Source organism: Perna viridis, chromosome 8 (genome assembly GCF_037379345.1).
Source record: "Perna viridis isolate PV_CMFRI_1.1 ecotype Kerala chromosome 8, ASM3737934v1, whole genome shotgun sequence".
Taxonomy (NCBI): Eukaryota; Metazoa; Mollusca; class Bivalvia; order Mytilida; family Mytilidae; genus Perna; species Perna viridis.
This window is the reverse complement of record NC_142452.1, coordinates 8,614,368-8,626,941: the sequence shown is the minus strand read 5'-3', so window position 1 is coordinate 8,626,941 and position 12,574 is coordinate 8,614,368. Positions and strand designations below refer to the sequence as shown.

General features: G+C 31.4%; 1 protein-coding gene across 4 annotated transcripts in view; it reads left to right on the top strand.

The window, feature by feature from the left end:
* LOC148609194 (uncharacterized) overlaps positions 1–11,831 on the top strand; it is a 38,006-nt gene extending 26,175 nt beyond the window's left edge. For 2 of the 4 annotated variants that reach the window (XM_088595923.1, XM_088595920.1), the window contains exons 10-17: positions 179–284; positions 984–1,014; positions 1,550–1,665; positions 2,363–2,413; positions 5,095–5,133; positions 6,251–6,297; positions 8,277–8,398; positions 8,767–11,831. In XM_088595923.1, the coding sequence (XP_088452049.1) occupies positions 179–284; positions 984–1,014; positions 1,550–1,665; positions 2,363–2,413; positions 5,095–5,133; positions 6,251–6,297; positions 8,277–8,398; positions 8,767–9,270 (1,016 nt within the window). In that variant the 3' untranslated portion in view covers positions 9,271–11,831. Of the gene's footprint in view, positions 1–178; positions 285–983; positions 1,015–1,549; positions 1,666–2,362; positions 2,414–3,592; positions 3,623–5,094; positions 5,134–6,250; positions 6,298–8,276; positions 8,399–8,766 lie in introns of all 4 variants that reach the window. The other 2 variants (XM_088595921.1, XM_088595922.1) reach the window with 2 other exon arrangements.
* The last annotated feature ends 743 nt before the right edge of the window (positions 11,832–12,574 follow it).

The window sequence follows — 12,574 nt, the reverse complement described above, 5'->3', positions numbered from 1 at the left end:
AATACTCCATTAACAGCATTGTTGTTACAGTCATACCTTATTTCCTTAGACATATTTCACAGACATTTTGCATGGAATCCTATTATTGAATTAGATTGCTTGAAGTTTTTAGGAAAATCTTTATAGCATGATTTATGACTGACTGTAATCCATAAATTATAATTTTTTTTTATTACAGATATGGAAGAGATGAAACAGTATTTATCAGGGCAAGAAGAGATTGATGCTGTACTAAGCCCTACTTCCGATGAAATTCCAGATGTATTTATACATAAGCCTAAAAAGTTAGTGAGGATATGCCTCGTCAAAAATATTTCTACCCCAACTCAACAAATGGGTGGTATATTGGTATATTGTCTGTCTGTCTGTTCTACTTTTTTGTAGTTTTGCAATTTTGTTGCAATTTTGTGGACTCCCAATGAATTATTTGGTATTTGGGTTTATACAGATTTGTTATGATTTAAGTTGCTGTCCAGCATTTTTCATTGAAGGGAATGATAGAGGAAATTTTTGTCCCAAAAATATAGTTTATATAGACTTTCCTTGTAAGGTATTTTGGTAACTGTCTGATATCAACTTCCTGTTTTCTGGGACATTCCTATTTTTTATTATATGGAAACATCCAGTATACCTAGCATGACTTATGCAAGCATTTCAGTGTTTTTTTTTGTCTTAAATGAAAACATTTTTGGACTTTTAGATTATTAACCCAATTTTCCCCCAAAAAATTGGTTATTAATTTTGGGATGTACAGCAGAATGTAGATGTATCTTCACAAGAACTCACAATTTTCACAGTTCTAATTTCGATGCAGGAAAATAGGTTTTGTTATCCATTTGACAGCCTCCTTTTGTATATTAATGAAATTCTGTTTATTTCCTGTTTTATGAGATACTTGTACAATTCATCAAAACCAAAGTTTATATGATTTTAAGAATACAAAGTGTTTTTATCGAATCTGATTTATTTACCTTTTTTTATAGGAAAAAAGGGAAGAACAAAGAAGGACAAGAGGTAAAAATTGATGTTACGTTTTCTTCTAAATATTTGGCATTATTTTCATTTTCAATGGCTGTTAAACAGTTTTTTCACAAGAAGTTGAAGAATTTGAATATTTTCTTTGTTCTTGTGTCATATTCAGAGAGTAAGGCACATTTTAAGACTTTATTTTAGAAAGTGATATTAAAGTATTATCTACATTTACATTGCTTTTTCACATCATTCAAAGGCAGAAAGAATGATGACAGAGATGCAGTAGTTGATTACACACAAAACTGTTAGTGTGAAATTTATGAGAAATAACATTACAATACTATTTTCTATTGCCTTGTTATTATTTACAACTTGTTTTATACTATTTTTAAATCCACTGTTGTTTTGTTTTTATTTTCATTCATAAATGCAGCAATAGCTATAGGTAGAGTATGTCAGCCTGGGTTAATTAATCATGCAATATTTAGCTATTCATGCACTTTGGAAATCAGCACACAAAATCTTCATGTAATGTTGAATACTTTTCTTATCATTTGTTTGACTGTTCTAATTATAGAATGAAGGTTATGTAGAGGATGAGTCACTGCGAGAGGCCAGGAAGAGAATGCATCGGTTGTTAGATGATGCATTTGCACTTATCTCCCCTTCTGGATCAACCAGTGGCGAGGAAGGGTGCGTATCTGTATTTTAATTGGGACTTATAGAATTTATTGGTGACAGACTTTAGTTCACAGATAGTGGCTCTATTGTGTTTTAAACACGACTATAGAAATTAACTATAAAAATGAATAAAGTGGATTGTTAGATTAGTTAGCTTTGTCTTACTCTCTTTAAAATTCATTATGAGTGAAAGTTGAACATAATGGCAGAATGTCAACCCAAGTCATTCGATTTTAGCATCATAACATATGAGCATAGGCAAGTATGTTATGATATTGAGATTAAACAAAGAGAGTTGATATTTTGGGAAATTCAACTTTCACAAGTTATAATACTTTTTTCTCTATGATTTCTATGAACTGTTTTGGCTGCTTGACATTTAGGGATTGTTTATCTATATCGTCACCAATAGTGTCTTGCGAACAATGTTAGGAAATAACCGATCAGGTTTTGTAGTAATGTTGAAATGGTGAATTTTTCATATCTTTATTTCAAATCACATTGTCCAATGTGTGATATTGCTAATATCTAGTTGTCCAAGTTGTAGATAAAACGACTTAATCATGGAGAATAACTTTATCATTAACTACAGTTCTGATTTTAATATTCCTTAATTTGTGGCTAACTACTGATGCCAGTCTTCATTGTTATAGTAGCTTTATTAGAATTAACATACTAAATTTATATGTCAATGACTTGTTCCCAACAGATGGAAAGCTAGACCCAAAACTGTTACCCCGATACGCAAATTTTCTTATAGGTATAAAAGTGTAATTAAAATCACGATAATGCAACTTATGCATGTGGAAATGTCACTGACTTAGCAATTGAATATTGTTTGTTGTATTCTATGTGTTGTTTTATGGTATCTATGTTTTTTTTTATCACATCACACTAATTTTGTACAATTGACACAATTACGTCAACTTCACAGTGTAATCAAAGACTGTTATTTACTATTACAGGTACATGTTGTGTTAATTGTGTGGCCATCTCTTAATTAATCATTACATGTACAATCACCATAACATTCAGGTGGATATTTATGCATCAAGTCAACAAAAGTCTTTTTTAAACCACCTCAATAGTTTCTTGGTAGTGATTATCTAGAGTGTTGGAGGTCAAGGGTTCAATTCCTGGTCCAGTCTGCATGTTAAAGTCTTTTAAATTGGTTGTCTGCATGTGGCATATAAAAGATATAGTGATGCCTTGCTGGATTGGATTAAGAATACAGTATCAGAATCACTCTGAGTGGAAAGATATGCCTACTTGTACACTGTTGCTTTAGTGAGCAAGCACTTTCACAATTTATCTCAGCATGTCAGTTTAGTACCACTTAAATGCCTGAAATATCTACCATGGGACTTACAAGTACAATCAATGAATCTATTTTTTATCCAATGTTTGAGCACAAATGTAAATTCAAAAAGTTCAAGCCATGTTTTTGAAGCACATTACATGAAATTCATGGGAGAGACAATTTAGAAACGAACTAAGGTCTTATATAACTAGTTTAACCCCCACATCATGCATCTGTCCACAGTCACGAGATATTGGTCATTGATGTGTCTTTGTGATATTACACATTTTTGTTTGATTTTGAAGAATTGTCATCGTTCAGTTACCGTGGTTTTTATTGTAGAACCTTTCTAGGGCTTACACTTATTAAATACTTTCAGTGATTTCTGAAAGTATCTTCTCTATTTTGTATTTATGTTTCAAAGTTAAACTTTTCACCATATCAGTTCTTTTTCTATCATGAACTTTTCAGGGAAACATTCTCAAAATATCATGTACAGGTATTTGTTATATTTTCTGACTGAAATGGACTCATTGATGTTACTTCGTCATAAGGTCTTTATGCAGTCATATCTTGAATGATCAGTAATAAGTAAACATCTATCATTCTATGAAATAGTAAAATTGTGGTATATTATAGTTATAGCAGAAGAAAGAAATCAAGTATAAGGTGACAGGATATTGCATGACAGTGTAGTCTTTAGCTAAGGGGGATAATCAAAATATTCTTAGCTAAGGGGGATTATCAAAATATTCTTCTCACAATGTTCTTGGTATTTGAATATAAATGATTCTTTATATACCTACCAATAAGGAAACTAATTTATTATTATTTAAAGATTTGAGTTTTTTAATGACATTTTGATTATTACTTTAAGATATCTAGAGAATTTCTAATGCAAGGATCAGATCATTTTTCTGCCTTTTTGATTATCCTCCGTGTTATAGGATTTTCTACATTTCTAGCTGACTTTACTTGTACATATGATGATGATGTTAATGTAATGTACAATTGTTCTTTCTCTCTTGTAATTGTGTACCAGATTTTTACTGTTTATTTCTGTTACTTAAATGTTCCTTATTTTACCTTGCTGATTTGTTAGTACTTGGGACATATGTACATTTTATGTATGCTGTCGTAAATGTAAGTCAATACAGTTTTAAGTAGCACTCCAGATAAGAATCATGCAAAATGTGATTCATGGTTGGAAAGCCTACATACTTCAGTTTTTTATATTTTGTTTAAAATGTTATGGTAAACAAAAATTGACATATGGCTTTCCATATAAACCCTGCTCTTAGGAGATAAAAATTTAGGGAGATAACTCTGTAAATGACACTAAAATACAATAGAAACTGTTGGATTTTCAATTTGGATTATCTCCCAAGAGCAGATTGGAATGAATAATTATACATGTCATCATTTTATCATAAAGACCTATAAAGCAACTTAAATACAAAAATACAGATGTGTAGCATTTTTTGGAGTGTATCACATTTTACAGAATTTGCATGATTCTTACAAATACTGCTACTTAAAAGCAAATGTACTGTCATAATGGATGTTGATCTTTGAATTTGCTTAAAAAATGCTTTATTTACAGAAAAAGTCCCATTTCATACAGAAACTTTCCGAGTTTATTAGTTTCCTAGTATATAGCTGACACTCTGCATGATATAAATGCTTTATTCAATATTTCTGATAGTCTTACTAACTAATGTAAACCTGTCATTTGAAATATAATAATCAATGGAGAGTTATGTTGTTTTTTGAAAATGCTAAGCATTACATTTTGTCACCAAGTTAATTTAACCTTTCAAGGTCAGATATTTACAAAAAAGGTCATTGATTATAGTTTAGTATCAAATGTAAACTCCTTCAATACTGTTTGATCTATTACTTTATTCATGTTCACTATTTTTTTATGTTTTTTTTTCCTTTTATACTTAGCTTTGTAGATCTATATTCATTATAATATGAATTAGTCAAGATAATACTAGATCAATCTTATCTGGTACAACAAAAACATGGGACAATTTCAGTGTAATACCAATAGTTTAATTCAAATATTATAGAATTAAGAATGGTACATATTACCTGTACTTCCTAATAGATTATGATATTTTACTTTTGTTTTACAGGAACAAAGTTGCACCTGAAGCCAATAATGCTAAAGAGGGGTAAGTTAATTCTAAATCTACACATATATATATATATATTATTTTTTTTTCATGTGAATATCTCTGTAATTCCTCAATCCTCACTTTTGTATGATGTATATCTATAATGAAAACTTCTAACGAGTGATTTTCAGTTGATATTTCATGTTTACCAAGACTGTATTAGTCATTATGCTTCAACTGACAGTTAGGAGGGTATATCCCTGAGTGTGCTAAATATGTTATAGGTCTCCCTGGGGGGGACCACAATTTTTTTTTAATATTTCACTATGATTGAAAAAAAATAGTAGTACTAGGAAATAAGATGACATACGTCCAATGTGCCGAGCTTTAAAGCATCCCCGTAACATGGGCTTAAATCATAATTTATTGAATTCTATGTTTTTCATTCCAGTGATGACAATATATCTGATAATTCCTCTGTATTTGAGTATATGTAAGACTCCATATTCCCATTTAGTTTTGGCAGCATCACTTACCTGTTTAAATGTTGTCTGTTCACACTGCTGCGATTTATGTTATCACCTCTCACCTCCTGATATTATATTTATTTATTTTAATGATAAAAATTATATGTGTGGTACCATGTTGTGATGTTTCTGGGAAATGTGTGGAAATGGTAAGTTTCATGTGATCTTATTCCTTAAAAAGTATTCTGTTAATTTTCAGGGACTGTGAATCAATTTTTTATTGTTTTATCATTTTACAATTAGGCATGCAGTATGTGGATTTTTTTTTTTATCAAAAATCACAAAAATTTTCCTGTTTTTACTTTTTGGCAGTAGATATTTTATTGGCCTTATGAAATAGATACATGAAAGCATAAAATGAAACACACACAAAACAATGGATACAGCAAATATTTTGTTATCAATATCAAGGCTAAAAACTGAATCCTGAAGTAGCTCAGTGCTACTGCAGGTAGTTGTTCATATATAGTGACATTGTACTTCTTGTAATTTTTTTTAAAATCTGGTTTGCATGTTCTGGGTTTGGGTTCCTTGTGATTGAAATCCAATTTGTTATTTGATTCGGGGGTAAAAATGGCTTGATTCTTATTTATTTATGTAAATATTGGTGTGAAGATAGTTATGTATTCACTTTCTTTATTTTCTAGATTCCAAGCTGATGATATCAAATCGAATTCATTTAAAGCAGAACCAGGTACAGTATAATTTAATTGAAAGAAAACATTGAAAACAGAAAACAGAGAAGCTTGTATGCATTAATTTTGCCCCCTGCCTTTCACTAAAGCAGGGAACAATTTGGATTGTTCCATCTTAATATTGAGTTTTATGCCCCTGTGACAATCCGTCATGGGGGGAGGGGGGGCATATTAATTTACCCCTATCCGTCCGTCTGTCTGTCCATCCATCCAGATTACACATGATCATAGCTTGTCCAGCTATCTCCACGTACAGTTTTTGAACTACATCTAAAATATTTTACAGGATATTTCTACACATGATGAAGGTGTGCAGGGCTAAAGAATTATGATTTTCATGAAATATTATGGAAATTGGTGATAGTTGCACTTAGTCATTTTACTCAGGAATAGGGCTATATGGCTTGTCCGGCTATCTCTTCATACAGTTTTTGAACTACATCTGAAATATTTTACAGAATATTTCTACACATGATGAAGGTGTGCAGGGCCATAGGATCTTGATTTTCGTGAAATATTACGGAACTGGGTGATAGTTAAACTTTGTTATTTTTGTCAGAAATATATCCCAAACTGATCCCCAGACCATGAGTAACACAAGCCTTGGAAGGATTTCTGAATCTGCAAACCATGTCTTCATACAAAAATGAACATGTTCCTAATTTGGCAAATCTAGCAAGCAGGGGCATCATTAGTGTCTTACAGAACCATATGATTTCTTAATAAAATAACAAATGAGACGGGGGCTCCTGTGATTAACAGGTCTTTTAGTTTCTGCTTGAATTCAGCTTAGTTGTTTTAATGGACTTTGATGAAACTTACATTGATCATGCATTTAAAGTGACAAGCAGGGTTACCATGCACCCAGAAAAATAGGGGGAAATCAGAAATCTTAATTTAGATGCTCCTGGCCATGCAAAAAAATGTGAAAACAAACAAGATTTGGGGGAAGTCCTTGAAAGTTAAAATTCCAGTAGAACAAAAACAAATTCAATTACTTCTCTTTTGCTATAGTTGAATTTTTCCAATGAAAATTGGTGCCTGTACCATAATTTCTCTATTTATTCATCACTCAAAAACACCTGTTAAATTGAAAGGAAAACAAGAAAAACTTGTATAAACAGGAAACCCAAAAATCAAAGGAGCAACTAGGACCCCAAACTGGGGATATGAACGAGGAACTAGACTTGTTCTCAGTGGAGAGAATGATAATAGTTCAGTAAATAGTGGTATTGCTGTCCTGGAAAACAACTGACAATCTAAAAAAAAGCTGTGGTATTTCCGAATAAGAGTGGTAAACCAGGACAAGAAAGGACATCTTTAATTGAGTTTTGTTCATCAGATTTGCTAGTTGAGGAATGTTGAGTACTGCTATTGAATGATTACTTCATTGGTAGGGCTTCTACAAATAACCCTGTTTGGGTCCATGTGATTGAACAAATAACTACAATGGGCTATGTAAGCTGCTGATTGGTCCATTTTTTAAGATCAGCTCCTTTAGAACTAAATGGGTTTATATTTGAAACTTTGTGGATTGTTGATCTTAACAGACCTCTATAAATGAGTCAATGTTTATATAGCTCAGCCAAAAGCTGTTGACTACTCAAAATTTCTGTAAAGATGGAAAGGAAAAACACACACTGTTCTATATTTCTACCTCTACTGGGTCAATGATAACCAAACTTGGCAACATTGGTGGATGGAAAAATTTTACGCATCCCCTTCAATGGTCAGATATTCAACGAAAACTGCCTTGTCCTGTGTTTACATGTCATGCAAGAAGTTTTGTACCTGTACAAAACTTTCTTCATGACAAGTCCAGTACTCATTTTAGCAATTTAGGTAACTTGGAGCCTCTTGTTTGATATTTTTGTTATCATTTCTTGTCTATCAAATGAATGCACATTTAATAGATAAGTAAATAAGTTCAACCTTTCATAATTAATGTCAAGAGACAACTCTGAATTTTATTTTTCAGAGAAGAAGCATGAGCCAATGTTTGTACAGACTCAACACACTCCTTTACCAGAGGCTTTGCAGACTTGGAGCCCTTACAGAGCTGCTGATCAAGTGGCTCTCATATCAATGCCTCATTCTATGGTAAGTGTTTATATATCTTTAGACATCTGTACATACATGTACATGGAGTCATTACAGAGCTTTAAAATATGGAAATTGCAAACTGTATGGTGAATGTCAAATTTGTTTGCCTGTGTGAAGTCATTTTGCTATAGGTATGGCAACCACAATTTGACAAGTCATTTTCTGTAGGTGTGACAGGTCATTTTACTGTATGTATGGTAACCCCAGTGTGACAAGTCATTTACTGTAGGTATGGCAACCACCATTTGACAAGTCATTTTACTGTATAGTATGGTAAGCCCAGGGTGTCTCATACAAAAATGTATAACTATGGTACTCTGCATAGTAATGTCATAATATTTATAGAATAATTTTATTTTTCACAGCAAACCTCTCTTAGCCAGCCTACAAAGAAGAATTCAGGGAAGAGACCTGTGGCTAATATTAGTTACAATGGTCCCTTACTGACAACTGAAGCACCAAAGCCCATCATTCTCAGGACTAGAGAACTTGATCAAACAGGTAGTCTAAATGGTATGGAGGGATATCAAAATGGCCGATCTACAATGTTTAATGATATAGGTGCTACAAACAGTTCTAACCTATCAGGCCTGAAATCAAGTCAGATTGGAAAGGCGAGGCCATCAGACTCTCAGCAAGGTGTTGAAATGCAAAATTTGAATGGGAAGGTTTCTCATTCAAAACAACACAGACCTCCATCAAAAATGTCAAATGTTCCTGATGAGACTGATATTGTAACAACTAGTCTTTACAGTAACACAGAGCCTCCAGAACAGACAATAAAGTCTATACGAGATGAATTACATAGTATTGTAAATTCAAACAAACCTCCACCTAAGGGGAGACAATTTCTCACAGATATATCGTAACAAACTTGCCTAAAGGGAGATAATTAAAATCAATGTTGATATTATCACTGCAAATATTATGTCAAACAATCTTAGTATTGTTGTTTATTTCCTTGTTTAACTGTGAAGCATTTATTATTTGAACTGAATATACCAGTATGATTTTTTTAAGGTCTATATTTTTTCTTAGCTTTGTAAAATAAAACTTTTTTTTTCTATTGCCTGTAGAAACTACTCAAGTTTCAATTAATGTCAGAGTTATATTTGGTTACTCCAAAAACCTGACCAAAAATTATACCTGAAAGATCTACACAGCAAAAAGTGGCATACATGAGAATCATATGCAGTATAGCATGATTATCATATGTTTCAGTTTATGTATGACTTGTATAACATGATAATCATATGTAGGCAAACCAATATTTACATATGAGAATAGCATGAATTGAGCAACATATGATTATCATATTTGACACTTTTGGCTGTATTTTACCTGAATGATATTATATCTTTTTTGCATAGTCTTGTTTTAGTAGGATTTTTGAAGTTTTGTTAACTTTATAATGGTATATCTTTCTTTAAATTGATGCATAGGTCAAGGTTAGTGGCATTCATCTTATCTTACTGAATTAATTACTTGTGGCAATAGAAGTTTTTTATTATTATTCAACATATTGTATTTATATCAAAATTTGTGTATTATTTACTGGGTTGTATGTATGTATGTTTGCATGTGTGTATGTATGTACACTAATTTATTTGTAAATAGATGTTTGTTATCGTTGATTGAATTAGAAAAGTAACCAGTCTTAGCATAAGACAGATCATTTTACTTTGTTTTGTTGGTGTCAAATATGATGGTCACAACATTGTGTTATCTTATTACTGCAACATCATCATTTCTCTTCTTTAGTAAACAGCAAACATTTTCTACTGTAGTGTTTTCATATGTTACAGAGAAAAGAATTAACAATCAGCATAGGACTAAGGATTTCCATGCAATACTTTAATTATATGTCAATAATTACTGAATATAGATCGGTTCATTTTAGATTTATTACTTTGTAAGTTGAAGTAAGTATTTTGCTGAGCCTCAAAGTTGATGTCTGCCTAGTTAAGGATTGGTTACTGGACATACTATAAGAATCTGTGATATGGTGGAAGGGAATTATTTATAGTGCTATTTTATACACATGTATTTTTATATTATCATCACCATGACATGTACATCACAGTATTTAATATATAATGTTTTTCTTTTTATTTATTTCTCCTCTTCTTGGGTCACTCTATTTATATACACTATTATCTAATCAATCTGAAATGTAATTGATTTAAAATTCTGATCTTTTCTGGTGTCGTTTCATGTTTATATCAGTAGTTTTATAGGGTATAACATGTGGATTACACTTCAGTTTCAGGTTTTTTTTTATAGTATTAGAATATATTCAAACATCATGTTTTGACACAGAATATTTTTAAAAATCATTTGACATTAGTTTCGCTTACCTCAAAAATTTTCCAGCACATGAATGCAAAAATATGAATTTTACTCTTGACAGGCCAAAAAAACAATTTCTTGGTGTCCATAGCCTCCTTAAACTCTTTTGATGTTTCAGTAAAAACAATGATAAGCACCTGTCTCTATAAACAAAGTAAAAAATACCCTGTAGGCAATAAAATGCTTGAGAGGGATTCCATATTGTTTTCCATGAAAAAATGGCCTCAGAACCAAGAAATTAAGTTAAAATGGCCGTAAGTATTTATTATTTACTTACTGCAATATTTTGTTATTCTGTGTATAAATACTAATTAAATGCTGTTTTGGCATTGTAGTATTGTAGATTTATTGAAGCAATAATTCCAGTGAAAACTGGTTCACTTTGTTTCAATGTTGGTTTCTTACATAGAAACAAACTGAAGAATTTTATTTTGTTAAGGAAGCTAATTTAGTATTGATTGGATGTTTTGCTCACCTCGAATTTCTAGTCTTTCTCTAAACAACTACTAGAGTATTCTTATAAACAAATTTATTAATTGTATAATTAATGTGTGCCAACATTAGAGTATATATTGTTTGATTATCATATTTTTTAAATATGTTCTTTGTTTGTGTGTCATGACATATTGGCTATAGGTCTTGTAAGTCTTGATCATAATTTATTTTTGATCCACGATTTCTACTGTTGAAACCATTCAAATCCAGAGACCTGTTTGTATTTAGTTTGCGACTTCCAGGTACATCAATTTGATGCTGTGTTTTCAGATTTTTTTGTGATTTCACTAAACTTATTGCAGTGAAGAACTAGTTCAGCATCATATGTTTATAATTGTTTTAAAACACAAGTTGTTTCAGTTGCTGGGATTCTAATATTTACTCAGTAAACATTTTTCTTTGCTTTTGAATGGCAGTTAGAACCCATTCTCATGAATTCATTGGGTCGCATGATGAGACTTTACAGGGGTGGGTCCAGACACTTTGAAAAGGAGGGGTACAAACTGGGTTCCTCAGAAAAAAGGGGGGTTCTAGGACATCAATTACCATTTTTTTGTCAATTTTACACAGAAATTTTTTTTTTTAATCCAGAGGAGGGATGCCTACACCCTGCACACCACCCATTGGTCCACCACTGACTTACAAGCCTTATAACTTTTATCAATACATGTTGTGTTTGTTAAATAATCACTAAAGGCACCAACCATTTTTTTAATCAGATGGGGAGAAGTGTTTGGTTTTTTTGGGGGGAGGGCATTTTTGGAATATCTTAATATTTCTTTATTTGTTCCTAAACTAAATGTTTAATGCATTTGAAATAAAAATTTAATCAGTGTGTTAAGGAAAAATAATCTTCTTCACTTGATGCATAAAAATGATTTTCCAAAGCCCAAAAATTTCAGTCAGGCATGAAAATTCCCCTCCAAACCTGGTAATAAAATGGTTGGTGTAAAAAACTGATAATGTGTTGTGAAGTAAATGGTTAAAATTTAATCAAAGGTGAACAATCATAATTCATTATTTCTAGCAAAATTATAATGAGAACTAAATTTCTCTAGATTAATTTTTAGAATCCAGTTGTTTTTGTTATGGAATCACTAATATAATTTGTTAATATATGTTTTAGTGAAGACTAAAGATCTGATTTCTTTATATTTGTTTTCAATTCTAAGTCAATTATTTTTGCAACATTATTACCGGTAATTGTTGATATTATATTAATTTGTTTGTGTGTTTTTTTTTTATTGTAGTTAATTATTATCATTTCATCACAATTAAAGTATTAAATCAAATAATTGTATGTGTTGTATAAAGACTTCCCTGGATTTG